Source organism: Schistocerca cancellata, chromosome 7 (genome assembly GCF_023864275.1).
Source record: "Schistocerca cancellata isolate TAMUIC-IGC-003103 chromosome 7, iqSchCanc2.1, whole genome shotgun sequence".
Taxonomy (NCBI): domain Eukaryota; kingdom Metazoa; phylum Arthropoda; class Insecta; order Orthoptera; family Acrididae; genus Schistocerca; species Schistocerca cancellata.
Genome location: NC_064632.1, coordinates 293,788,664 through 293,816,626, shown reverse-complemented (window position 1 = coordinate 293,816,626; position 27,963 = coordinate 293,788,664). Strand labels below are relative to the sequence as shown.

The following is a 27,963-nucleotide window of genomic DNA, read 5'->3' as shown; positions in this document are numbered from 1 at the left end:
CAACGTAGCAAGTTATCTTTACGGTAAGTAACAATCTATCTTTTCCTACATTTTTGATACAGCTTTATCATTTGATTAAAATAAATGGTTGGAATTCCATCGTAATATGCGTTGAGAATTATCCTTGAATATATTGAAGACAGATGGTTTGAGGATGGACACAGTGTTTGAAACTAGTCATCACCAATAATGAGGGATACGTCTTAATGCAACTTCTGATGGAATTCCAACCATTTATTCCAACAAAGCAAAAGTAGCAGTTCTACTTCACCTTCAGCATGCTGGAGGTTGGTAAAAAAAAGCTTTACTGTTTCTAAAAAATTATATATTGGAAGATACAAAACAGCATTTGTAATAGCTTTTAAGATGGTACTGCACAAAGTATTGTTTGACAGCTCAACCTGACAGTAATGCAAAACACTACCAGCCCCAGTACCTCCTATTTCTCTCAACTGATATGTAGGAAGTTCAAATACCAAAGTAAAGTGTGTGAATGATCAGAAAAAGAAAAAAATATATATATATGTTGTGATATCAAATGATATGTTTGCAAATGTATTACAGTTGTCAGATATTGAGATTTGTGCATATAAACACAGAATTTACTTATTATATTTCTGACATACAACGGACAGTGGTGTCCAAGGCTGATAAGTTATTATGGGCAAACAAAGATTATTATGTAGAAACACAAGGAGTAGGAGGGACTGCTTACACCAGAGACAGAGCCAAAAGTCTGTCCCCAAAACTGTGTGAACTGTACTGAGCCATTTTTGGCCATTCTAGACCTCTGAAAGTTGTAGTAATGTCAACTTGTCCTCATAACATAAAAATTATTAGATATGAAGTTTTACACACATTGGCAGATTGTAGTAGCTTCAAGAATAGCTTCTTATCAGGGAGCAATGATCAAGATCAGGTGCAACAACACACTTTTAGTGTGTTCCCTTCATTAACTTTGCTACAAGCATCCAAAGGGCTATTGATATAACCATTAACAAGTTGCTGGACACAGGTTTTATATCTTTAGTGGAATACTAAAATTCTGTAAAGGTTAACTAGGATTTGCAGTAAATTACATTTTGTTTTTTTCTGTAGGTCTACAGAAAAAACAGTCTAAAACAAATAGTAAAAATGAAACACACTGGTATTGCATTGTTTTATTGAAATACTAATCTCTATCTGCAGAGCAGTATTCCCATTTGATACAGTGATAATGAACATAATAAAGTTGTGAAGATCAACCAAGAGCATAGGGAGATGATCCAGCAGTCTTCAGGTAGAAATTTCCACGTGTGCTGCAACAGATACATAGCAAGTAATTATTTGTATTGCAATAAAAAAAATCCCCGGATGGAAACAACATACACAGTTGAGGGCAACTAACCAGCCATCTGCAGATATAAGACAGACTGACACAAAGGCATACTTAAAAGGAAATCAGACAATACTACTAGCTTTTGAGCTTTTGCTCTTTTTCAGTAAAAGCATAAATGTAGAATCTCACATGCACCCAAATTCACAGAGTCATGGCTTGTCGCAGCACAAGGTGAAAAGTTAGACAATCATCTGATCTTTCAATGTGTCCATATACCAACTACCATTATCCTCCATGGCAGTATTGTTATATGACCGTTTACGAACTTTGATAATATAAATGTAAATGGATAGAAGAAAAAAAAAAAATCTTCTCACCAACTGGTGGAAGGAGGACACACACAAAAGGATTTAATTTTACAAGCTTTTGGAGCCAGTGGCTCCTTCGTCTGGCAGAAGAGTTGAATGGGAAGGAAAAGGACTAGAGAAATTAAGGGAAAGGGGTATTGTTTAGAAAAGTTATTCAGAACCCCAGGTCAGGGGAACTTATCGGATGGGATGAGAAGGAAAGACTTTCCAAGAGCTGGTGCAGTAAGCAGATTCAAAAGTATGTTATTTGGACATGATGAGGCCTGCACAGGATATAGGAACACGGGAAGCTGCAACAAACCACAACAACAACAACAACAACAACAACAACCAGTCACCCTCACTCTCAGAAAAGACTGATTAAAACTGGTTTTACGAATGTCATCATGGTTGTGCTTACATCAGCGATGAATTAAGTGAAGGTTGACCTAAAAATGTTGCACTAAAAAAATATTGATGCTGTGTGCAACATGATTGAAGGGAATTGACATATACTAACATGAGCTAGAGGCTACTTTAGGTGTGTCAAAGACTGGTTTTACGCGAATATTTAGCTGTGATAAATGGCAGTTCCCAAAGGATTCCACACAATGTGAAGTTCATAAACATTCTTTTTTCAGTTGTTGTTAGGAAATGCTCAAAAAATTGGGCTGAGGAAATTAAAAATCCATTCACAGCATCATGACAGAAAAAGTAAACTTTGACACATCTATATAAGCAAGAAACTATGCAGCAGTCAAATTTTTGGGTGTTCTGAGGTGATCTGAAACTAACAAAAGTGGTTTACTCGTGAATCACTTCCAAAAGACTTCTTTCTTTGGCTATGTTGGACAGGTCATGACCATTGTTTGAGGACAAAAGAAAGGTAATATTGAGCAGTGTACAACAATTTACCTGCCAAAAGTTGACAATGAAATCAGGGAAAAAAACTGCTGAAAACATTGCATCATTTTTCATCATGACAATGCCAGCTGTCACATAGTATGTCAAACAATTTATTCTTTTCAATTTACCTATTACTTGACAAAAAAAGTCAATTTAATGTCTCCTTGCATCTATATACCTCATTTATTAGCTAACATGTTTTCTTTTTGACTTGTAAATAATAGATTTCAGCTATCAATTGTCTTTTTTAAATTTTATTGGCAGATCTAGATTTCATCTAGAAACTAGTCATTCTCAATGCACTATCATTTTTGATCAACACATGTAATGCCTGTTGGTCGGGCTTCATCCACAGTTCAAATAAATTGAGTATTCAATGAACTGTGGATGAAGCCCAACCAACAGGCATGACATGCATTGATAAAAAATGATAGTGCATTGAGAATGGCTAGTTTCTAGATGAAATCTAAATCTGCCAATAAAATTTAAAAAGGCCGACTGATAGGTGAAATCTATTATTTACAAGTCAATATAACAGTCGCTGCATGCAACAGCCTTCTGAATGGAAGGTAATCTGATGATGTTGTCTTCTTCTTATGTCAAACAAAAGAAATATGTGGACAATGATTTCATAACCTCAAGAACCATTTCAAAACTATTCTTTTGAGATACCGGCACCAGAATGGAAAAAAGTGTTTCCAGAAATGGTTGAAATGGATGTGACAGTATAAAAATTTTAAAAACTAGTATTTTCAGATACAATAAAATGATTTATGCCCAAAACACATTTTTCTTTCATAATTTTTTTAAAAACTTAATAAGCAGCCCTTGTAGGTCAAACGACATCTGTCATGTTACACATTGAGCTATTCCATTCACTGTGGTGACCAGAGTGATTGCTCTCTAAGACAGGTGCTATCTCTAATTCAGTTTCTTTTAAATGCGTGACCTTCATAGCTCTTTGAGATCCTCCACCTTATTCCCATCTTTATCAATCATATTTACATTCTCCACCATTCCTGTCCTTTTGTTTTCAATAATCTTATACAGTATTTGCTTATTTACTTTGTTATCCTGTTTCATCACTGTAGTCCTGTTCTCCATCTACTTTTTTGTTTCCTCAATGATCACTTTTTGTACTACCCATTTCTCACTTTACAATACGGTACTGCAGTGCTTGTGTTGTTAAGAAGAACGATGCAATGTTCTTTCGGACATGCATGCATCTCCAAAGGATCGTAGCATCCTTCTTCTTAACAGCATAGGCACTGCAATATTGTATTTGTCTGCCAATACCATGCGGTGACTCAATTAAAAGTGTCCTCCCCTGTATGGGAATTACATAACGTGCATACGAATACAGGTTATGATGCAGGAATGATGGTGTATGGAATTTTGAGTCTGGCTGTGAGTCACGCATGGATAGCTGACGCGGTTAATGCGACCACTTGTATAAAGCAGGAAATCCAGGTTTGGTTTGAAGTTCGGGACAAATTTTCATTGTCGTCATTCCCTCATACACAGCTGATGGTTATTTCGTATTTACAACTGCGAATACAGTTCATGCATTTCTCATTTTGTATTGTTCTCTTGCTTTTGATGTCCTTTGTTGAAGCCGTACTCTTAACACATTATTGTTTGCTAGTACATTAAAATTTCACCAGGGTGTCTCTTTGTATCTTCTGTTACCAGTTCTTTCACATACTCCTCTATGTTTTCTACTAGTGTACACTTAAGACTCCTCCATTCTTCTTTCACAGTGTATGGCTTACCTAGTGGGATTTTTTCACTATTTTATTTTGCTATTGTTCTGCAAACTCTACATTGTTTTCCTTTCATTATTTTTTTCACCTTTCTTAGTACTCTGCACTCCTTTCATCATTCGTTCATCTGATATTCATTACTAATAGCTAATGACTACTATCTAAGGTCTCTACATCTACATACATACTCTGCAAGCCGCTATTTGCTTTGTAGCAGAGGGTACCCTGCACCACTACTACCCATTCCCTTTCCTGTTCCACTCGCAAACAGAGCTAGGGACAAATGACTGTTTATATGCCTCCATATGAGCCCTAATTTCTCGAATCTTGTCTTCATAGTCCTTATGCAAAATGTGTGGTGGTGGCAGTAGAATTGTTCTACAGTCAACTTCAAATGCCAGTTCTCCAGATTTTCTCGATAGTGTTCCTCAAAAAGTCTGTCACCTTCCCTCCAGGGTCTCCCATTTGAATTCCCCAAAGCATTTCTGCAACACTTGCACATTGCTCAAACCCACCGGTAACAAATCTAGCAGCCCACCTCTTAGTTGCTTCAACGTCTTCCTTTAATCCAACCTGGTGCAGATCCAAAACACTCGAGCAATGCTCAAGAATAGGTTGCACCAGCATCCTACAAGCAGTCTCCTAATGTTTTCCCAAAATTATCCCAATAAACCATTGCAACGCTGGTGGTACTACTTTGATTTGTGCTATATAAGTAAGTAAAGCTGTTATCAACCTGAAGGTTGGTTTGAACACCACAGTTCTTCAAAAGGCATGGTTATTTAGGGATGGTGTGCTCTTACCTTCCTCCAAACTCTGAATTGACCTATCCAGCCAATTACAAGAGGACACACATCCTAAAATGGGTCCCAAAGCACAGTGCAACTCGGCATGATTCACATTAACAAAAATTGGCAGAGCTGACGGGAGTGACGAGTAGTAGATAATCCTCAAACTGACTGGGAAGACCTTCGGATGCCAAGTCTACAGAACTTTACTACTGAATCATTGAGCCCTACTTCTGTGTTTCTCATCATCTACTATAGTGGTGTGCAAGTAAGACAGCAGGTGCACAATGCGTTCTGACAAGAGAGGGATGAGGAATACTTTGTGATGATGTTACCAGAATTGTCTCTGTCCTGCACCATAGTTAGTGCCCATCCTGGTAACTGATAATGCTGGGATAAACATCAGATAGAGCCACTGCTTCTGGTTCTGCCTCTCCCTGAAAAAAATTATGTACTTGGGAAACTGGCTCTGTCACTTTTTAACAAAGCACTTTATGCCACCAACAGTGTCTAAGGACATTATCTGATCAAAAGCATATGCACGCCACTATGTAATAGAGAACTAACGACTAGATTTCTCGATAGGCGGACCCGCCAACTTAAAAGGGGGCAGGCAGTAGTCTGTTGTCTGTAGGGAAGCAGTAACAGTAGAATGGGTTGGTCAGGAGAGCTCAGTGACTTCAAAAGTGAACTAGTCATTGGGTATCACCTGAATAACAGATCCATCAGGGACATTTCAGCACATCTAAAACCGTTTAGGTCAACCATTGGTGATGTGATTGTAAACTGATAATGCAAAGGAACAACGACAGCTAAACCAAGACCAGGCATGCCTCATGTACTGGTGGACAGAGGCTGTTGAGCATTGTTGTAAAAATTCACATGAAATCAGTGGAAGTAATCACCTGCAAGTTCCAAAGTGCTGTCAGCACTCTAGCTAGCACAATGACTGTGCGTAGTAGTTACAAAGAATGAGGTTGAGTAGTCAAGAAACTCCTCATAAGCCATAAATTTCTCTAATTAATGCTAAGCAATGCTTCAGGTGGTCAAGAGTGATGCCAGTGGACAGTTGATGACTAGAAAAGTGATTTGGAGTGATGAATCACCCTATACCCTGTGGCAATCCAATGGAAATGTTTGAGTTTGCCAAATGCCTGGAGAACATTACCTGCCTTATGTGTAGTAAATTACAGAGGAGCTGGTGTTATGGCATTGGAGTGTTTTTTGTGGATAGGATGTCTTCTCTGTATTGCACTTAAGAAACTGCTAAAAGCTGAAGTGTATGGACACATTGTACAACACTGTTTGCTGCATACAGTAGAGAGACAGTGCAGAGACAATGATTGTTTGTATCCACATGACAAGGTGTCCTGAAATAAAGCAGCACCTGTCAGACATTGGTTTGTGGACAATAACATTTCTGAAATAGACTTGTCTGCCCAGATTCTCACTGGAACACCTTTGAGGTGGATTAGAAAGTTGACTTCAGTCCAGATCTCACCACACAACATCACTACCTTCTATGGTTTTGGTTCTTGAAGAAGAATGGGCAGTCATTCCTCTACAGACACTCAAACACCTCATGGAAGTATCCCCAGCAGAGTTCCGAATTGTCGTAATGGTGAAGAAGGGTGAACACAACCTATATTAATGTCCACAATAGGTGTCCAGCTATTTTTGATAAGAAAGTGTACCTTTGCATACCTAAATTAATGTGTACCTTGCCAGTAGGGAGATTCTAATATCTGAAACCTGTCACATTCCTTGATGACCAGGGCTTCATGTTCTTCTCACGTAAATGTGCTTCATACCATACAACCTTACTGCTGCCAGCTTAACTATTTACAGCTTGTACAACAGATTCATAGCCTTAAGTGGTGCACACTAAGCACGCATACAGCCAAACAAAAAGCAAAGTACCAAATGACTCTTCAAGCCAACAGGCCATTTTTAAATTGGACTTCCGTTTTCTAGATAACTTATTTTTCCTGGTAAGGCAGTGCAGTGCATTAACAATGCATGATTACCTGCTGGAGGCCTCTGTATGCAAGGTATTAACCAGCAGAGGAAACATGTTACTATGGCTACTTGTGTTGGGTAGTTACGTGCTGTACTTCACCTTCACTGCTAGCACGTACTAGTTTTTGAAGGAGCAATAATGATAGGTTACCTATTCAAATTAAATGCATCTATTAAAAGGTATCTTTTAAATTTCCATGTGATATTTCAGCAAAATATTTAGAATTAGTAAGTAAAAAAGTAGGAACTCTTTGTCTGAATACTCAGAAATAACTCGTGTCATATTTGGTGATAATGACTGGTGGTAGACTTCAGTTTATTGGTAGAATATGGGGGAAGTGCAATCAGTCCACAAAGGAGATCGCTTATAAATCACTCGTGCGGCTGGTTCCAGAATATTGCTCAAGTGTGTGGGATCCTTAGGAGATAGGACTAACAGGGGATATTGACTGTATTGAATGTTTGTTTATCCGTGGGAGAGTTCACAGAGATACTGAAGGAACTGAACTGGAAATCTCTTGAAGATAGACATTAAATATCCAGAGAAAGTCTATTAATAAAGTTTCAAGAATCGGCTTCAAATGATTACTCTAGGAATGTACTACAACCCCTATGTATCACTCTCATAGGAATCATGAAGATAAGATTAGAATAGTTTCTGCACACACACAGAGGCATTCAAAAGGTCATTATTCTTGCACTCCATACATGGATGGGACAGAAAGAAACCCTAATAACTGGTACAAAGAGATGTACCCCCTGCCATGCACCTCACATGGTTCTGCAGAGTATAAATGTAGATGTAGATGTTGATGTTGACATCAGTGTTGATATATTACAGTAGCTCTTGAACAGCAAGAAAGTGCAGGCAGCTATTTATGAACTCAAAGTGCACACCCCAAAGTATTTATCAAACCCTATCAATCTTTTTGACCTGCTTGGCACAGCAAAACTGTTTTCCAGACTAGAACTAGATCCTAAATTTTATTGCTAGCTTATAGGTTTATGTGGCTGTCATGATGCAGTAATCCTTCCACACATTTTGAACATTAGCTTTTCTGTCCTGAATTCTGTTGCAGAGTATTGGAGCAAATCCCATAGAGTATTTATTCCTCAAGAGAGTTACAAACTAAACACCTTTCAAATAATGGAAGTAGTAAATGTATCTAGTCATAACATAAATGAAATATTCAGCAGCCAACACACACACACACACAAAAATTAAAAATTATGCCGGTTGGCATGGAGGTGGTCTGTCTGTGTGGAGTATCAGTTATGTGTGAAGAATCTCATTATGTGGACAAATCTGTACACGAACCAAAAAGATAGAGAGTCAAATCTAATTTCAGTATAACAAAGAAACTTTTGAAAAGTAAATACTGTGGTAGAAAGTGATTTCAACAACAATCAGTGTGATCACTATAAAAAGCATTGTGTGTGTTTTGTCCTTTTTGTCCAGTTCTGATGAAGGCCTTTTTAGCCAAAAGCTTACTTGGTTGGTCTGTGATGTGCCTATCAGCGTCTCTGTTATATGGTGAGAAGCAATCTATTCAAAATATTGTCATTATTCTATCCTAGATTTTCCTTTTTTTTTTTTTTTTTTTTTTTTTTTTTTTTTTTTTTTTTTTTTTTTTTTTTTTGAGAAATCTAATATCTTTCAATCTAGTGTGTAATTTATTTGCATCTACATGGTGAAACTGAGGATACACCTGGTTTTTGAACCAATAGTACTCCACGACGTGTGGGGGTATTGACCTTCAACAACCATTGGCAGACAGTTCAGACAATGCAGTTTCAGACTTTATGGACCATCGTAGCATAGAGCATTGTATGCTCATGCTCGAGTAGTTCATTAGAAATAGTGATTCTGTAGTCATGGTTCAACGTCTTCTTCATCATAAGTTTATGTCAGATGTTGAGATGCAGTCTCAGATTGAAGCACTGTATGGCACGCAGCATTTAGAATCACTTCTTTTTATGAGGCTACCTGAAGTCAAGAGTGTACATGAACAAGCCCTGCACAATTGATGATCTCAAGATTTCCATTCATCAGGAAATTGAAACTGTGCTGAATGAAATGTTGGAGGCAGCAATGCATCACCTTCAGGGGAGGATCCAAATTTGTTTCCAGAAGGACGTTACCTCATTGACATTATTTTCTGAACCTAATTAAGGTACTATTACTGAAAGCAAGATTTTTTAAAAATAAAACCAAGCTTCAGTTATTCAGAATTGAGAAACATGCATTTCCTCTGCTGCACCCTTTGTAACTCTAAAAGAAGGCCGAGCACTCTGCTTATTGCGTAAGTTATGAACTAGATGGTGATATGTAACCATTGGAACTGGTGATAATGATGGTTCATTCTTGCAACTTTCTTTAAATAACATATTTTGCAATAGTTTATATTGTTTTCTGGTGTTCAGTCAGATGCAGTTATTTAAGTAACGTGATATTTTGACAGTGTATCTTGTCATCATCTTCAGATGTTACATGTTGAATGAGCATCTTCACTACGTCGCACCTCATTTATACTCTTATCTCTCCACACTCCTTATCCCGCTACTTGGTCACACATACTTTTCAATAGTTTGTGGATGTGATATACTTACAATTGCATGTTTGATATAAAGATTAGAGTGCAGTATTTAAAAGTTGTATGAAATTAGAGGAAATACTCACTTAGAAGGACATGGCGCTCCCATAGACACCCTGGTGTTTCCTGAGCATGCTCCATTTTCATAGTTGTTGTAGCTGTCACACTGGTAGCTGACAAAAGCTGATGATGTTATAGATTCAGCATAAAGGTCATGGGAGCGACTGTGACTGCAATAACCTGAATGAACACAGAAATAGTTTTTACCACACTATTAAATGTTAATAGAAATTGTTACCTTTATACAGCAAAAGTTAAAGGATAGCACAATCAATTAGCTAACCAAGAACTTTTCATCAATTACAGTGCATTTAGATAAATATTAAAGAGATATTAATCTCTTATTTGGTAATACTTTAATCTTTGTAACTTAAGTACATGTCGGTTGCTCAGAGCTACAACAGCAATGCTACTGTCTGCACATCAGTAACTTGCTTTGATATTCTTCCCCAGCTTTACCTGCATTGTGAGTAAGCAGTTTCTTAATTTAAATGCATTCATTACTTTGTATTTTTTTTCTTTGAATCATTTTGTATCACTGCATGAGATACAAAAGTATAATCTGTGATGTGAACGAGATGGCACAGTGGTTAGCATGCTATACCTTTTCTAGCAGCAAGACAACCTCTTTCTCTCTCTCTCTCTCTCTCTCTCTCTCTCTCTCTCTCTCTCCTTCAAAGCAAAAAAGTATAATAAACATGGGCTTTAAAATGAATATCTTAAGAGAGATGTACACTTGTTCATCTTCAATACTGTGAAACAAATCTCTTCTACTTTGCTTCTCTTTGCTTCCCATATATTTGGTAGTGTGGACCAAAACAAGGAAACAAATTGTCTAGTAAACACTGGCTCTAAAATGAATACTTTAAGAATTGTGAGCTCTTGTTCAGTAGAAGAGATGTGTTTCACAGTAGCAAAGACAAATGTTCATAGTTCTTAAGGTATCCACTTTAGAGCCAATGTTTACTGGACATTTTTTTCTTGTTTTGGTGCATACTACCACCCCTCAAAATATGGAAATCAAAGAACATGCATTAGAAGAGATTTGTTTCACATCTTGAATATGACAAAGTGCTCGTAGTTCTTAAGGTATGCATTTTAGAGCCCCTGTTTGAAGAACTTTTTTGCTTTGAATGGTTGTTTCTGTCATATCCCTGAATATGGACCATTCCTCCAGGGACACCCTGTACAGAATATGTTGTTGAACAATAATAATTTTTTCACAATCTTTAGGTGCTATGATTGCCATTATTCTTTCATTTACATATATTGTTTCTTACCTACTTTACTTATTTCTGCTTTTATAGCAGTGACAGTTTTCTTAAGCAGCCTGCTTGCCTTTCCAGTGCATAGTATATATTTTCTTAAATTCTTACTTTCTGTTCCTGCTTGTTTTGGCTGATATTCATAAATTAATTAAAAATTTACAGTTCTTAATTTTTGCATATTATTGAATCCTTTGAGTTTCTTTAATCTGTGTCTCATATTAAGAAAGATTGCCACATTTGACCACAGGCGAAGAGACTGACCCTATTAAGACTGCTGTATTTCATTTTGAGATATGACGTAAATGGATAAAGTTTTGCTTTTGTTTGTGGGGGCCTGCTAATAAATTCTTCAAAACCTTAATTCTTTATCATTCACTTCCTGTCATTGTCTTTACAACCATTAGGCATTGTTCATAAAATCTTTACAGTATAGTTCTTCAACAGCAAATTTAATTTGTACTCACCACCAACATCAATTCCACAACCCTCTTGGAGAAGCCCACCATTAGGGAAGAAATCAGCATGTCCTAGAGAATCAACCCACCCAAGAACTGAGGTATGTATGACTTGAACAAAACTTGCATCTGAAGAATCCACCCTGTCGGCCGCATCTTTACCTCCAAAGAGAGGAGCAGCTGGATCCAGTGCTGCAGACAAACAAGTTTAATTTCAAGATAGCCCTTTGACGACAGATTATATATTGTGTAGTAGTTTACAATACTTCAAAAACTACATTAATTTTCTGAAATATGGAATACTTGCATGTGTTTAGATAATCTGTGGCCACAATTATGGGACAGTGATAAAAATAATTTAAATAAGCATTTTAACAGGCAAGTACTTATTTTCTAGATATTTCTTCTCCTAAGTTTACTGTATATGAAGGCTGCATGCATGGATTACGTATAATGTCATCATTAAAGTAAAGCTAACTTAACACAAAGGTCGGCCTAAATGCCGTGGTGATAATATGGACACTGTGTTACTAAGGTAGCATGATGAGCATACAGAGCCAGTTGCATGGACACCCACAGTTTATTTTGGGAACCAAATGACATGCAACTTTATTTTTTTTCTTTATATGCTAACATAAAGCTTTGCCAGAGATGACTATCATATTAACTGCCAGCAAAATTGTAAGATCATCTGTGAATTGAAACTTGGTCACTAGGGGTTACACCCATTCAGAGAGTCACACCTGCTTATAAATTCATGTAAATATTGTAACATGAGCATTTTTAAAGGCCTACTTCCAGGAGTAGTTTATAACTAATATTCATAGACTTTGTGTTTATCTTAGTTTCATTAGTGTAACAATGATAACCTACGTAAATGTGGATAATCTGTAAGCACGGTGAAAAAAGTACAATTGTTGTGGGACAATAATTTTTCCATAGTGTAAGGACATCTAACAGCAAAACTAGAAAATTTTGGTTTCAGATGTTACCTGTTATCCTGCCAACTGTTGCAGAAGCTCTGTTTCCAGCCACACCAGCAACATGTGCACCCAGACTGTGTCCTACCACTTCCATATTGGAAGCAGAAGCACCCTGCTGCACCAGGAAATCAATAAAGCGTGCTACAATTGCCCCCACCTCTGGGACAGCATCTGCTGCTGGTTTATAAAGCACATTGCTTGCAGGACCACGCCAGTCCACCATGATAATGTTGTAATCACCTCCTTGAATCCAACCTGTAAGTCAGAATGGATCACGTGCAGCATGATTCACTGTACTCAGCTTCGCTTTCTATTTGCTCACTTATTATATACATAATAAATTGTGATAGAACATGTCAACAAATAACACAACTCTCCATAACTTGTTTTCCATAACATACGATTTCACTTATTGGATCTGATATACCCTCAGACTGCTTTCAATTCTTGAACAGTAGTTCCATATACTTGTTTTGGGAAATGTGTGATTTTAAATAGGACAACACCCTTCCATTACTGTATCTTGTGCTGTGAAATTTAATACAAAGCTCTCTTGAGGCTCTGCATCATTGATCTCAGTACACAATTCGTGACAGGGGTGTCTTCTATTTTCCTCGAGATAGGCACAACAAAAAGACTCTCACAATTAAAACTTATGGCTGTTAAGGCCTTCTTAAAAAAAAAAAAACACACACACACACACACACACACACACACACACACACACTTGCAACATCTCCACTAGATGGTGAGTAGCAACTTTCCTCTCCATAATAGTGTTACATTCCATCCTGGACTTTCCATTGCTTGATTCTGTTTTCCGCGGTCACATATAATTGACTTCTAAGTACCAGCTCCTGTACTTCAGTTTCTTCTTAATAGCTTTATCTTCAATTTTTCACACCAAGTGAGACCCACACATCGATTATAAGATAAAATAATTTTTGTGCTTACCTCATAGCAGTATCAGGCTTGTTAGCTGCTACATGATAATGTCGTACCCATCTCATGATAGTACTGTAAGATTGTGGTCATGTCATGTGCTGGAGGGGTCTAGTGGTGCTTGGCTTGTATATCTGCCAGTAAAGTTACATTACATCTTGTTATACCTTTTTAAATATTCACTCATTCCCAAGATTGAGCAGACTAGGATTGTATTATCAGTAGTTCAGGGGTGCATCCCTCTAAGTTGGCATCTTTCATCTTTAGTTATTTTCATAATTACTTTCCTGTAGTTCTTTATTAATTAGGTTTGATTTTTCCATCCTCTGTCAGAGCTTTATACTCTGTTCTTACAAATCAAGTCAATCATCATTCATTTAACAATTCATTCATCCATTCATTCTACTTCTTTGAAGTAACAAATGTGTCTCCCCTGTCAGCGATTTAGTCCTGTGGACTGTACAAATACCGAGCATTAAGATATTTTTTTGCCTTTTAGATATTAGTCTCTTTTAACTCTCATTATTGATGTTACATAGTCTCACTCTCTTCTGTATTTTGCATGAAATTCTTGAGCTCTTCTTATCCTGACCCACAATTCCATAGGCTCTGTTTGGTATCTTAAATTGCATAACTTGTCAAAAAAGAGATTCATTCATATGCTGTCATGTATCTGTCAAGTTCAACTATGACTTAATAACATGATTCTTTTTTTTCTTCATCTCAGATTTTATCCTTCTTCCTTGTGTGGCACAAAGAAGCTGTCAACAGCAAACCTTGGATGCATATTCTCTTGCACTGTAAACAGCTTTCGTGTTTTACAGCTTACAGGTAGGTTACCATGATTCTATTCTAACAACCCATAATTGTATTCAATTACAGAAACTATGCTTCTGTGAAAATTTTCATCTTGAAAAGTCATCACCATCAGCATTGTTGTGAATTTGTCTTTAGTTGCTACTGTTGCTCAGGTTGTGTGGGATGCCAAACATTGGATTAATTAGTGAAAAAAATGGAGGAATACTTCAAAAATTTAAGTTTGGCACTAATTGCTGACTTGGGTTTCAGTTCCCCATCATTTCTCTTGAAGTCTTTTCACCTAGATTCTGTGCTAATTTTTTAATAGAGCATAAGATAGTAAGGCTAGTAGACTCTTCCATTTGTACAAAGGAAAATTGCAAACATATAGGTATAAAACACCTATCTGTAATAGTTCTGCTTTAATTTCTCTAGAATATGAGAAATATCCATTTCAGTCACAGTTAAGAAATACATGCTAGTTGCTCATGACAAAGAGTCCTACTTTTAGAACCTTTGATGACAGTTTTAATCTCCTCTGTTTGATAAATGTGATAATATTAATTTTAAAAAGATGGTTATGTACTTGTTACAATTAAAGTGTAGATACAGTTAAGAGCAAGTAAAATTAATACAGGGTTATTACAAATGATTGAAGCGATTTCACAGGTCTACAATAACTTTATTATTTGAGGTATTTTCACAATGCTTTGCACACACATACAAAAACTCAAAAAGTTTTTTTAGGCATTCACAAATGTTCGATATGTGCCCCTTTAGTGATTAGGCAGACATCAAGCAGATAATCAAGTTCCTCCCACACTCGGCGCAGCATGTCCCTATCAATGAGTTCGAAAGCATCATTGATGCGAGCTCGCAGTTCTGGCACGTTTCTTGGTAGAGGAGGTTTAAACACTGAGTCTTTCACATAACCCCACAGAAAGAAATTGCATGGGAGAGCGTGGAGGCCATGACATGAATTGCTGATCATGATCTCCACCACGACCGATCCATCGGTTTTCCAATCTCCTGTTTAAGAAATGCCGAACATCATGATGGAAGTGCGGTGGAGCACCATCCTGTTGAAAGATGAAGTCGATGCTGTCGGTCTCCAGTTGTGGCATGAGCCAATTTTCCAGCATGTCCAGATACACGTGTCCTGTAACGTTTTTTTCACAGAAGAAAAAGGGGCCGTAAACTTTAAACCATGAGATTACACAAAACACGTTAACTTTTGGTGAATTGCGAATTTCCTGCACGAATGCGTGAGGATTCTCTACTGCCCAGATTCGCACATCGTGTCTGTTCACTTCACCATTAAGAAAAAATGTTGCTTCATCACTGAAAACAAGTTTTGCACTGAACGCATCCTCTTCCATGACCTGTCGCAACCGCGCCGAAAATTCAAAGCGTTTGACTTTGTCATGGGGTGTCAGGGCTTGTAGCAATTATAAACGGTAAGGCTTCTGCTTTAGCCTTTTCTGAAAGATTTTCCAAACCGTCGGCTGTGGTACATTTAGCTCCCTGCTTGCTTTATTCGTCGACTTCCGCGGGCTACGCGTGAAACTTGCCCGCACGCGTTCAACCGTTTCTTCGCTCACTGCAGGCCGACCCATTGTTTTCCCCTTACAGAGGCATCCAGAAGCTTTAAACTGCGCATACCATTGCCGAATGGAGTTAGCAGTTGGTGGATCTTTGTTGAACTTCGTCCTGAAGTGTCGTTGCACTGTTATGACTGACTGATGTGAGTGCATTTCAAGCATGACATACGCTTTCTCGGCTCCTGTCGCCATTTTGTCTCACTGCGCTCTTGAGCGCTCTGGCGGCAGAAACCTGAAGTGCGGCTTCAGCCGAACAAAACTTTATGAGTTTTTCTACATATCTGTAGTGTGTCGTGACCATATGTCAATGAATGGAGCTACAATGAATTTATGAAATCGCTTCAATCATTTGTAATAGCCCTGTAGTGACATCACAGAAAATAAAATTTAAAAACGTTACTTTATTTTACTGGAAAAATTTTAAGTTCATTCTCCAGTGACACAATGGATATCCCTAATCTCATAGAGTCACTCTGTGTGAATTGTACTTTTACAATAAGTTTACAGAGCATTTATGGGCCTACTTAGACTAAGCTCCTGAGTATATGTACTTTTTCAAGTATTGAAGTGTCTGTTACACACATGTATCAGCATTACAATGTATTTATAATCAGAACTTGTAGCTGTAGTAACTGGTGTGAAAGTAATGTGTTTTTTATTGGAAGTGATTTAAAATGTTAACCAAAAGAAGCCTCCTAAAAATTCACACTGTTAATACAAGGTCATAATCAATATGTGAAGGTTTAAATTCTGCATTTGTGAACAAATCATGCATGAATTCTAATATTTTAGTAGGATTAAAAAAAAAAATAGCACGAGTAGTTACAACATTCATTTCGATTATATACAGGGTTGTCCAAAAAGATGTTACTGCTCATATCGTACTACATAATTTTAAATTTTCTTTTGTTGCAGGCTAGAGATGGCCACCCAATATACTGTGGTAGAGATTCAGAAGGTAGCAGTTTGGATGGAAGTGGTTGGGTCATCCTCAACAACAAGGTGGAAAAGTCAGCAATGGTTTCATAAGGATCCTCCAAACAGGTTAACTATCTGTCAACTGCAGAGAAATTTTGTGCACCAAGTCTGTGACCAATGACTGCAAAGGAAACAATGGACATCCAAGAAGTGTTGAAATGGAAGGCAACATCATAAATGTTCAAGACACAATGACTAGGAGCCCAGGAAAGTCAAGTACAAGATCAAATTAGCAAGTGTCTTAAGAATTTCCCACCTCAATCTGAGAATGAAACTGTACCACATTCAAATGATACAGGCCCTGTAAAATGCTGAATTGTTATTAGATGAGGCACGTAGATCCTCATGTTGTGTGCTTTATGTCGAATCAAGCCACATTTCATGTGAGTGTCAACATGAATACGCACAGTTGCATCATTTGGATTGTAGATAATGTCAATGAACTAAGATAGCACACTTAATCCAATCCAAAAGTTAACATATGTTGCAGTACTTTGAAATTTGGAGTACTGGGTCCACATCTTTTTCATGATCAGACGGGAGATTCTTACCAAGATATGTTGCAGGATTTTGCTGCTGACTGTCTTCCCCTCTGTATCGTAACATCATGTTACTTCTAGCAAAATGGTGCACCACCACATTATTTCTTAAAGGTTCAACATTGCCTGATTGAAAGATGTGGCAGATGTTGGAGTGGCATTTGTCTTGACCACCACAGTCACCCAACTTGACTCCATCTGACTTGTGACTATGGGGAATGGTGAAAGAATGCAAGTATGCTACAAGACCTACTGACATTAATGACCTTAAAGGATACATAACAGAAGATGTCCACTCTACATCTATGGAAATATGTGAATGAGCTATGGTCTTTTTGGTGAGAAGACTTTGCACATGCATTTAGAACCAGGGACTACGGGTCAAAGAAGTGTACTAACTACATTTAGACTTGTGTACACAGTGTGTATTTTATATCAAAATACATAAAATAATAACAAAATAAAGGTCAACCCCATACAAGTGGTAAAATATAATAAAAGCCAATCCCACATAAGTGGTAATATCTTTTTGGGAAACCCAGTGTATTAATAAAATCCATTTATCACTGCCTTTCAATTTATATTTTATTTATAGCATTCTTTCTTCAGTTATTTGGTCTTAAATCTATGGCTGTAAAATAATGTTTCTCAGATGTCTGCCATCTTCCTTTATGTTCGATAAGTACTTAACGGATTGAAATACAAAATGAATGTCACATATACTGGGCCTCAAATCTGACTTATGCATAATGGTAGCATTTGCACAACTGTGTGTGATTAAACTACTGGCAGAGATGTACAGACTTTCCCCACCAGTGCTGAGAAAGTTTTCTACAGGAATTCATAGTTTTCCATATATTTGGGTATACTTGGGAATTGTTGGTAGATGCAGTTGACATAAACAAAGTGGATGTATGCCGAATACTTTCAGAAATCCATTAACATCCAAATATATCTCACTGACATTTCTTCTTTGTATGGAGATAGCAAGAATTAGATGTGATTCTGCATGGACTGATTATCAACTGATCATTTTCCTGATACTATGGATATTGCAGGCAACAGTAATCTGAAATAGTTCCTGTTATGACATTCCCCCCAAATCTGCTGATGCCAGGTCAGTGGACTTTGGTTCATTTACACTGTTAAAACAACATCTGATACACTACAGTTCACACGTTGGCACTCATTTACGGAAATCATGCATGGAATAGCTATATGGAATCCTCATGCTGCACTCCAGAACAGTTAATGCAGTATAAGTTGTGGCAAGTGACAGTCTACAAGTTGGCTCATCTAACTTTCATTTCTTTTCAAAGGCAAAATAAATGTGAGAAATGGTTTGATATAGCCTGATCAGCATTTTCTATTATTCTGGATGTGGGTAACTAAAAACTACACTCCTGGAAATGGAAAAAAGAACACATTGACACCGGTGTGTCAGACCCACCATACTTGCTCCGGACACTGCGAGAGGGCTGTACAAGCAATGATCACACGCACGGCACAGCGGACACACCAGGAACCGCGGTGTTGGCCGTCGAATGGCGCTAGCTGCGCAGCATTTGTGCACCGCCGCCGTCAGTGTCAGCCAGTTTGCCGTGGCATACGGAGCTCCATCGCAGTCTATAACACTGGTAGCATGCCGCGACAGCGTGGACGTGAACCGTATGTGCAGTTGACGGACTTTGAGCGAGGGCGTATAGTGGGCATGCGGGAGGCCGGGTGGACGTACCGCCGAATTGCTCAACACGTGGGGCGTGAGGTCTCCACAGTACATCGATGTTGTTGCCAGTGGTCGGCGGAAGGTGCACGTGCCCGTCGACCTGGGACCGGACCGCAGCGACGCACGGATGCACGCCAAGACCGTAGGATCCTACGCAGTGCCATAGGGGACCGCACCGCCACTTCCCAGCAAATTAGGGACACTGTTGCTCCTGGGGTATCGGCGAGGACCATTCGCAACCGTCTCCATGAAGCTGGGCTACAGTCCCGCACACCGTTAGGCCGTCTTCCGCTCACGCCCCAGCATCGTGCAGCCTGCCTCCAGTGGTGTCGCGACAGGCGTGAATGGAGGGACGAATGGAGACGTGTCGTCTTCAGCGATGAGAGTCGCTTCTGCCTTGGTGCCAATGATGGTCGTATGCGTGTTTGGCGCCGTGCAGGTGAGCGCCACAATCAGGACTGCATACGACCGAGGCACACAGGGCCAACACCCGGCATCATCGTGTGGGGAGCGATCTCCTACACTGACCGTACACCACTGGTGATCGTTGAGGGGACACTGAATAGTGCACGGTACATCCAAACCGTCATCGAACCCATCGTTCTACCATTCCTAGGCCGGCAAGGGAACTTGCTGTTCCAACAGGACAATGCACATCCGCATGTATCCCGTGCCACCCAACGTGCTCTAGAAGGTGTAAGTCAACTACCCTGGCCAGCAAGATCTCCGGATCTGTCCCCCATTGAGCATGTTTGGGACTGGATGAAGCGTCGTCTCACGCGGTCTGCACGTCCAGCACGAACGCTGGTCCAACTGAGGTGCCAGGTGGAAATGGCATGGCAAGCCGTTCCACAGGACTACATCCAGCATCTCTATGATCGTCTCCATGGGAGAATAGCAGCCTGCATTGCTGCGAAAGGTGGATATACACTGTACTAGTGCCGACATTGTGCATGTTCTGTTGCCTGTGTCTATGTGCCTGTGGTTCTGTCAGTGTGATCATGTGATGTATCTGACCCCAGGAATGTGTCAATAAAGTTTCCCCTTCCTGGGACAATGAATTCACGGTGTTCTTATTTCAATTTCCAGGAGTGTATAAAAAGTACAGGTAGTTTATCTGTAGTATTGTTGCTCATTAACTACATCAGATCTCTTGGATATTTTCACTTTGAATTCAATAATTTTTGCATGTTCTGCAATATTGTATATTTATGTTCCAATTCATAATGAATGAGTCATTAAATGATTCCTAATTTTTATTTTTTCATAAGTTTTTCCCATTCCTTGACTAGCCATTGTTTTGATATTTGACTTTATATTTTGGTTCTCAAAAGAAAGCATTATTTCGAAAACCTCATGAATTTGTGTCTTAATGATTTGTGTGATTTTTTTAGTGACTGGAAAGTTTTGTTGCAAAGTATGTCTCATAATTTTCAGCAACTTTGAAGAAGCTTTTTTAATCTATTGAAAATTAATTCATTATATATTTACAAATTATATTTCCATACCATTGCGAAGTGCAACTAGATGATCCTCATTTGACAACCATCCATGAATGGCAAACCTTGTTTGTCGGCTGTTGCTGAAGTAGCCCAATGTTGAAGCATCTCCAATTGTCACATACTGAGCAGAGGAGGGGTTCGATCTGTAATGTAGCATATAGTTTATTAATTTCGATTAAAAATGAAACTGAGGTAAAAGAGGAGTTTAAAAATAGTGTGCAGTGAGAGTTCTCCCACAACCATTTTAGTAGACAGATGATCAACCAAGTCATATCTTTTGCCTACAGCATTACATTATATACATTCTTTCATAACAGTTGCTGTAAATAATTGATGCAAGTTTAAAGAGTATGGTGATGTCCATTGAGGTGATGCAAAAAGGAAAAAAAAAAAAAACCTTCATTCTTTTATATAAAAACTAATTTGAGTTCAATGAAGAATGAATAGTGTTGCTAGCAAACTATTTCATTACTTGCTTAATGGTATAAACATCTGACAGCGAATAAAGCTGAATTTGAAAGTAAACTAAAAGAGTGTGAAATAGACTGCATACTGACTCCTTTTATGTCTTTATGATATATTATTCTCATTCACTCCCTCATATATCATTTTCTTCAAGACAGTGAACCTTCAGCAGTGCAAAACGATTCAACATGCCCCTTAATGAAAGACAAGTAACTCACAGAACCAATCAAAAATAGTCCCGCACTCAGGGAATGAGTGTAAGGGAGCAGAGACAGGAACCCTGCATTGCCATTCTAGGTGAGGTCCTAGTGGGAGTGGTTTGCCATTGCCTTCCTCTGACCTGCTACGAAGTATCAAGTGTACAACTGTCATGTGGGTGACTTTGATGAGTGCTCATATAGTGTAGTGTTGTGTTGTGTTGTTGTGGAGAAGGCAATGGAGAGGGTGAACCCTGGTGCCAGCACATAGCCCGCTCCTCTCAAATAGCACCAAGGGAGCTGCAGAGTTTAACACCCCGATCGTCCAGAAGACCACCGTCAACAAGGTCATGTGCCCTCACTTCATGAGGCACTGCAAAGAAGGCTGGAATTTAATTCAGGCCATTGACACAAGATCTAGTGATCAGGAACTTCATGCAACCACCTCTCCTCCCATTGCCAGCCAAATACTGGTAGGTAAAATTTTTCACTGCCAGGATTCAGACTGGCATACCTCTGAGTTGAGCATGACTACACAAGCGTGCATTACTCACCTCAGTTACAGATGTGGGAAGAAATATAGCATGTACATTATATTGATAATTAACTACAACTATACTGATTGATACTATTTGTGATTACAACAGCTAAATGTAACCCAATGAATTAGAAGGATGATCACTATTTTGCAAAAAGCGGATCCATCTTCAGTTACATTATGGAGCTGCTGTTTACCCACTGTTGGTAGCTTAATAGCTACTTGGTTACACTGGTATATTTAAAAAAGATTCTATAACAATAGATGCCTATTTATGCATGAATGCAGCTTTAAGTTGGACGCTGCTACTTGCCATGTATCTAACATGAATTTTCAAACCTTGGATCAATATAACTGGATAATTTCTAGGAGGAGTGGCTCTTGGTTGAATACCTTTGTACCAGAGTACACGTAAATGAAAATTATTTTTCATTTTTGTATTGTGATTGTGCAAATACCAGTTCATTTGAAACCAGTTTCTTTAGTTAAAACAATACCATTATGGAATAAATGTATGAGAAGTCATTGTAAGAATTCCAAGATCCTGAAACAGACCTCTGTAAGATACGTGTTGAGTGCTTAACACAATATCCTTGCTCCTCATTACTGATAAATAAATACTTTATTTACTTTAGGCACTTTGTCCAAAAAGACAACAAGGTGTGAAAATGAACAAAATAAGGCAACATCCTTGTCTTTTGGTCAACGGAGTGAGAGATGATATCAAGAGAAAATCTTGCTGAACTGAGCTGCTTGATTAGTTTATATTCCTGTTGACACCATTTTGTCTTGTTATCCTGCTGGACTCCAAGGAACTTTACAGACAGGGCTTCAAGAATAGTATATGAAGTGGAATAGCAGTAAGATGCTAGCCTCACTCTCAGGAAGAGAGCAGTTTAATTCACCATCTGGCCATCTAGGTTAATCTTCCTGTGGCTTCTCTATTTGCTTAAGGCAAATGTTGGGATGGTCCTTTTAATAAGGACTTGGCCAAATTTCTTCACCATCTTTCCTTATACTGAGGTTGTGCTCTGTCTCTAGTGTTCTCCTCATTGGCAGGATATTAAACACTAATCATCCTTCCTTTACTTAATTTATGAAAATTAGTGTCTACTTATAGTGTTAGCAGATCATTTTTGCTTGTTTGAAATTGCATAAAATAAGTCTTTTTGATATCAAGACTTAAACTGTTTGCTGTGAAGTAGTTGTAGGCCTGTTCACCTATCACCTGAGCTGTTTGGTAAGGTTATTTTTGGGCTCCTGATTAGCATGCAAGTGGCAGTAGCAAACACCACAGTTTTGGAACTCTCTCATTTTTGTGCAAATGACCTGTAGAATATGTAACTAATTAAGCTAAATTATCATCAGAATGCATAAGAAATAAATGTAGCAGACACTGTCATCTATAATGATGTGAATCAATGAAAGTAGGACTAAAAAAACAGAAATGATAGGCAAGTATCAAGTGCCCGCATGCTGCTGTTATGTATTAAACACTTTCAAGACCATTGGAAATAATGAAACAGAGGTGCACATTTGATAATGTCTTAGATTTTGTTTTCTTTGATCCCTAGAAGGCATTTCCCATGAGTCACACACAAAAAATGTAGGCAAAGCTAAAAAGCAATATCCCCAGTATGCTATTTCCACGCAGAATTTAGCATATTGAAAAATGCACATATGAATCATGGCTATTCATAAGGAAATTATAAGTTTTATGTAGTGCATTTAGCAAACTAACCATATGCTATTTTATCTGTGATGAATCTTTGTGCACTCAGTGGATGTTATCCAAATAAAGACTGTGAAAGATATCTGCAACCAGACACAAACACTTTGGACAAATTGCATTATTAGTCTCTATTCTTACATGAGAATCCTTCTTATACCCAGGTATAATATCAACTGATTGAAAGCTAGCTGTTTATAGAAGTGCTGCCATGGCAACAACCAAGTAGAGAATGAGATTTGTTACACTCTCTGTTTTGTTTTCTGTTGTCATATCACTCTGCAGATGACAATTATAGCCAGTAACGTTAACTGTTGTTATTAATTTTCATCATATTCTTTGGGCAGATTTTTTATAATATGCAAAAGAATCTCAGTAGCTAATGTTGAAAGTTACCAGCAAAGTGATGAGGCTACTTTGATTCTGCTAAGTAAAATCAGTACTGCAGCATAATGGAAAGATATGAAGCAATTCACTTATGAACTGCAGAGCTACTGGTATTGTGCCCACACTGGCATCACAATTTTAGCCTAGTGATGCTGAGGGAATTAGACTAGGAAACGAGACACTTAAAGTAGTAAAGGACTTTTGCTATTTGGGGAGCAAAATAACTGATGATGGTCGAAGTAGAGAGGATATAAAATGTAGACTGGCAATGGCAAGGAAAGCATTTCTGAAGAAGAAAAATTTGTTAACATCGAGTATAGATTTAAATGTCAGGAAGTCGTTTCTGAAAGTATTTGTATGGAGTGTAGCCATGTATGGAATTGAAACGTGGATGATAAATAGTTTTGACAAGAAGAGAATAGAAGCTTTTGAAATATGGTGCTACAGAAGAATGCTGAAGATTAGATGGGTAGATCACATAACTAATGAGGAGGTATTGAATAGAATTGGGGAGAAGAGGAGCTTGTGGCACAACTTGACTAGAAGAAGGGATCGGTTGGTAGGGCATGTTCTGAGGCATCAAGGGATCACCAATTTAGTATTGGAGGGCAGCGTGGAGAGTAAAAATCATAGATGGAGACCAAGAGATGAACACACTAAGCAGATTCAGAAGGATGTAGGCTGCAGTAGGTACTGGGAGATGAAGCTTGCACAGGATGGAGTAGCATGGAGAGCTGCATCAAACCAGTCTCAGGACTGAAGACCACAACAATCACATGTAAGAACTGTCATCTTGGAAGACTAGGGTATTAATACTTAAGTCTTCAGTAATAACATAGGAAATCTGAATGTTCAACACCTTAAAATGTCTGCTCTTTTCCAAGTCATGTCACCAATGAATCCATTTGCTTGTAATTAAAACAGCCATGGAACATCATACGACATTCACTGCCTCTTTTAGAGGGTTCTGTGGGATGTCTCGAGGAGCTTTGTAGTTAACACCCTGCCATCCATCATTCACAAAGAGCAGTGTATGTAACTTTCTGCTGCGTATACTAACACACTGTGACCATATTTCAGTTACAGCCCGGATGTGAGTTGCTTGTAAACCAGGATTTTTACCACTGCTAGTAAACACAAAGGACATTATACAGCAATAAACCTGTGAAATTGCTCACTTACTTCTCTGGTTGGCTTCAGGTAAGTTTATAGACTATGCTGTTCCGACACTTCCCTGCGAGGTAAGGTCACCCCTGCCTGCTCCTCATCACGCTTGCAGCCAGGCACAGGGAGAGCAGGCTACCTGGCAGACAGCCCTGTTGCATGTGTTCTGTGCCTGTGTGAGCTAGTTGCTTAACCCTACCCGTGCGCACTCGGCCAGTGAAATACGGTCATGTATGCTAAGGTCCACCCGCAAGACTGTCTGCCATCTGCCCCTGCCTTCCTGTGCCCATGCCCATCTGACTGCCTCTGGGTTGGCACATGAACTGAAACAGTCTGCTGTGCCCACCTGGCTGCCTCTGGGTTGGGACATGAACTGAAACAGTCTGCTGTAGACAGTGCACTCTGTTTACCAATTTGTCACATCTGTGTTGCACCACTTATTACACACATTGAACTTTAACATCTGTGAGAGTACTCGGAATACTCTCTCTGCAGTTGCCACCTCCTCCATATTGCCATATGACCTGGGCAGTCATCTAAAGTTACTATTAGCTTAGATATGGCGAGTGACCAATTTGTCTGAAGAATTTGTTTATAATTTTAGAAATGCTTATATTTTGTCATAGAAATTAGCATTAAAGTACTCTATTAATGTAAGTTTGGTTCTACTATAATAATTAATGTTCTGTTCTCAGTTAATCCTAAAACTTTTGACAAAATAAATTCAATAAATGTTCTGTAAAGAATATGAACAAGTAAACTACTTATATGTGTTCTGCACTGGTACTGCTACTGGTAATGGATGCTCTTGAAACAATATTTCACTTTCAGTCACCAACTATAAGTGTATATATCAAGTGTCCCTATAATGATTCCAAGTACTTTGAACAATGAGTCACCCAATTTATCAATCCCTTCTTACTGTTGCTTAAAATTTTCATTTTCACTTGACTGTTTTTATAAACATTTATGTTTTATTTATTAAAATAGTACTTACTTAGTATAAAGTCTGAAACTGACATCACTGTCACTCACAGCATACTTTACTGGGCTGTCATAGTCAAGATCAATAAGGTAAAGTTTTCCATCGCCACCAGGGATAATCTTCCAATGTACAGCACTCACTGAAATGCATATATTTCATTTAAATAACTAAATATTCTAAAATTTAAATGCTAAATTAATATATAAGTATTTGACCCATTTATACTTGTGTTATATGCAATATAGTGTTGTACACAGAACAAAAATGTAAAAGTTGTAGGAAATTGTCACTGTGATTGTAACAAAGCAGCTTTTAGAAAACTGCAGCATTCAGAGTAGTGGTGGAAAAGCTACAGTAAAAGAAGAAAGGCAAAACAATTTTTGCCACAAGACTCAATTCATTGCCAGAACAAATAAATAAAGCAGATAAGTGGAAAATCAACTGCTGTTTAAAAAATAAATATTGATTAGAATCAACAATTCCATACACTCATTGGTTCATTCACCACCAGAGGATCAAACACTATTTTGGGAGGGAGGGAGTGGGGGGTGGGGTGAATATGCACATATTCCACAGTAGTTATATGGGTATGAAAAAATATAGTAAAGTAATAGGCAGAAAATTGCTTAATATAAAGCTAGATACTCTAAAAATAAAGCTGCAGCAGATTCTGTGGAAGAAATGCTTCTATTTGACAGAAGAACTTTTGATGAATGAAATAATGGTTTGAGTAAGGGTCAACGGAAACATCACTATTGAAGCAGGCTAAAGACAGTCATCGAAAACAAGCCAAAGACAGTCATCAGTAATTCAATATTTTTGTGAACATGAACAGCAGTTCTTCCATTGTGTCTCTCTATTAGACCTTTATTTACTTATAGGATGGAGGCTGTTGCTACATCTTCATACTGACTCTGTATTGTTCTTGGACTCTGGTCCAGCAATGAATTATTCATATAGCTGTCCTGTGTGCCTGGCTAGAGCAATTAGGTACAGAACATACAATCTTAATGATAAACAGAAAAATTATTAACTACACTGATTTTAAATCATCATTACTGGTTTCAGTTTTGCTTACAAGACATCTCACTTTGCAGGTCATAATATTTGGCACCCAAAGGCTCAGTGACAGCTTCCCCCCTCCCCTTCTCCCAGGATCTTGGGTGAGTTCGCATCAGTCTAAGGCCTTTATCTTTTGCATAACCTTTCTCAGTCTTCTGTTTTGCTCTTTCCTTCACAGGACTGGCTGTCAGTTCTGTAAATTTGAGATTCATGGAGTTTCAATTTTTGTTGGCTTTGGTAGAATGCTTACACCTTCAGAAATAAACAGGTCCTCTTTTTCTGTCCTATACATGAATATTCTTCTAATAATCTGATTCAGAGGGCAAGATTATACGAACATGATTGTAAATCCATACAAATTTTACATATAAATAAAAACTCAAATAAAAGTAGCCAGTGATGAATGAACTAGACAGTCAAGAAAACAAACCAGCTGAAAGTATTAAAATTATGTTCCTATACAATGTAGGTTTTTTTTATGTTTACAGGAGATAAATCATAATATAACAACAATATTAGACATACCATCAGCTACAAGCACAGAGCACAGCAGCAGGAATAATTTGGATGCCATTTTGGATGGAGTCATTAGCTATTATGCGAGTGTTCTTAAATAGTGATCATTATCTTATGAAAACTATATCATAAACAGATAATTTTCTAAATTACATCTTGAATAACAACTTAAGTACTCCCAGTACTCTAAATGACAGAATTATCAGTTGTATATGATAAATAACTGAAGTGCCTATACAGGTAAGGTATTCAAGGCAAGATAATGTTTGCTTCTTACCACATAGAGGATGCACTGAGCAACAGATAGGTGCTATTAAAATTTCACTGAAAAGT

The 27,963-nt window shown here is 38.2% G+C and overlaps 1 protein-coding gene across 1 annotated transcript; it reads right to left on the bottom strand.

Moving 5' to 3' along the window:
• Positions 1-1,144: 1,144 nt before the first annotated feature.
• Positions 1,145-27,759, bottom strand: LOC126092537 (lipase member H-like). The gene is made up of 7 exons (XM_049908187.1): positions 27,640-27,759; positions 26,065-26,191; positions 20,594-20,730; positions 12,511-12,756; positions 11,528-11,710; positions 9,822-9,975; positions 1,145-1,298 (listed from the first exon to the last, which is right to left on the bottom strand). The coding sequence occupies exons 1-7, from the start codon at positions 27,701-27,703 to the stop codon at positions 1,241-1,243; spliced, it is 969 nt and encodes a 322-aa protein (XP_049764144.1). The 5' UTR covers positions 27,704-27,759; the 3' UTR covers positions 1,145-1,240.
• Between the last annotated feature and the right edge of the window lie 204 nt (positions 27,760-27,963).

Bases quoted from the DNA above. Each gene is read 5' to 3' on its own strand.
- LOC126092537 (XM_049908187.1), bottom strand. From the start codon at position 27,703: ATGACTCCATCCAAAATGGCATCCAAATTATTCCTGCTGCTGTGCTCT. The intron at 20,731-26,064 runs GTAAGTACTATT...GCTACATTACAG, and splicing joins AGTTTCAGACTTTATACTAA to ATCGAACCCCTCCTCTGCTC. The intron at 9,976-11,527 runs GTGAGTACAAAT...GTGTTCATTCAG, and splicing joins TTGTGGAATTGATGTTGGTG to GTTATTGCAGTCACAGTCGC.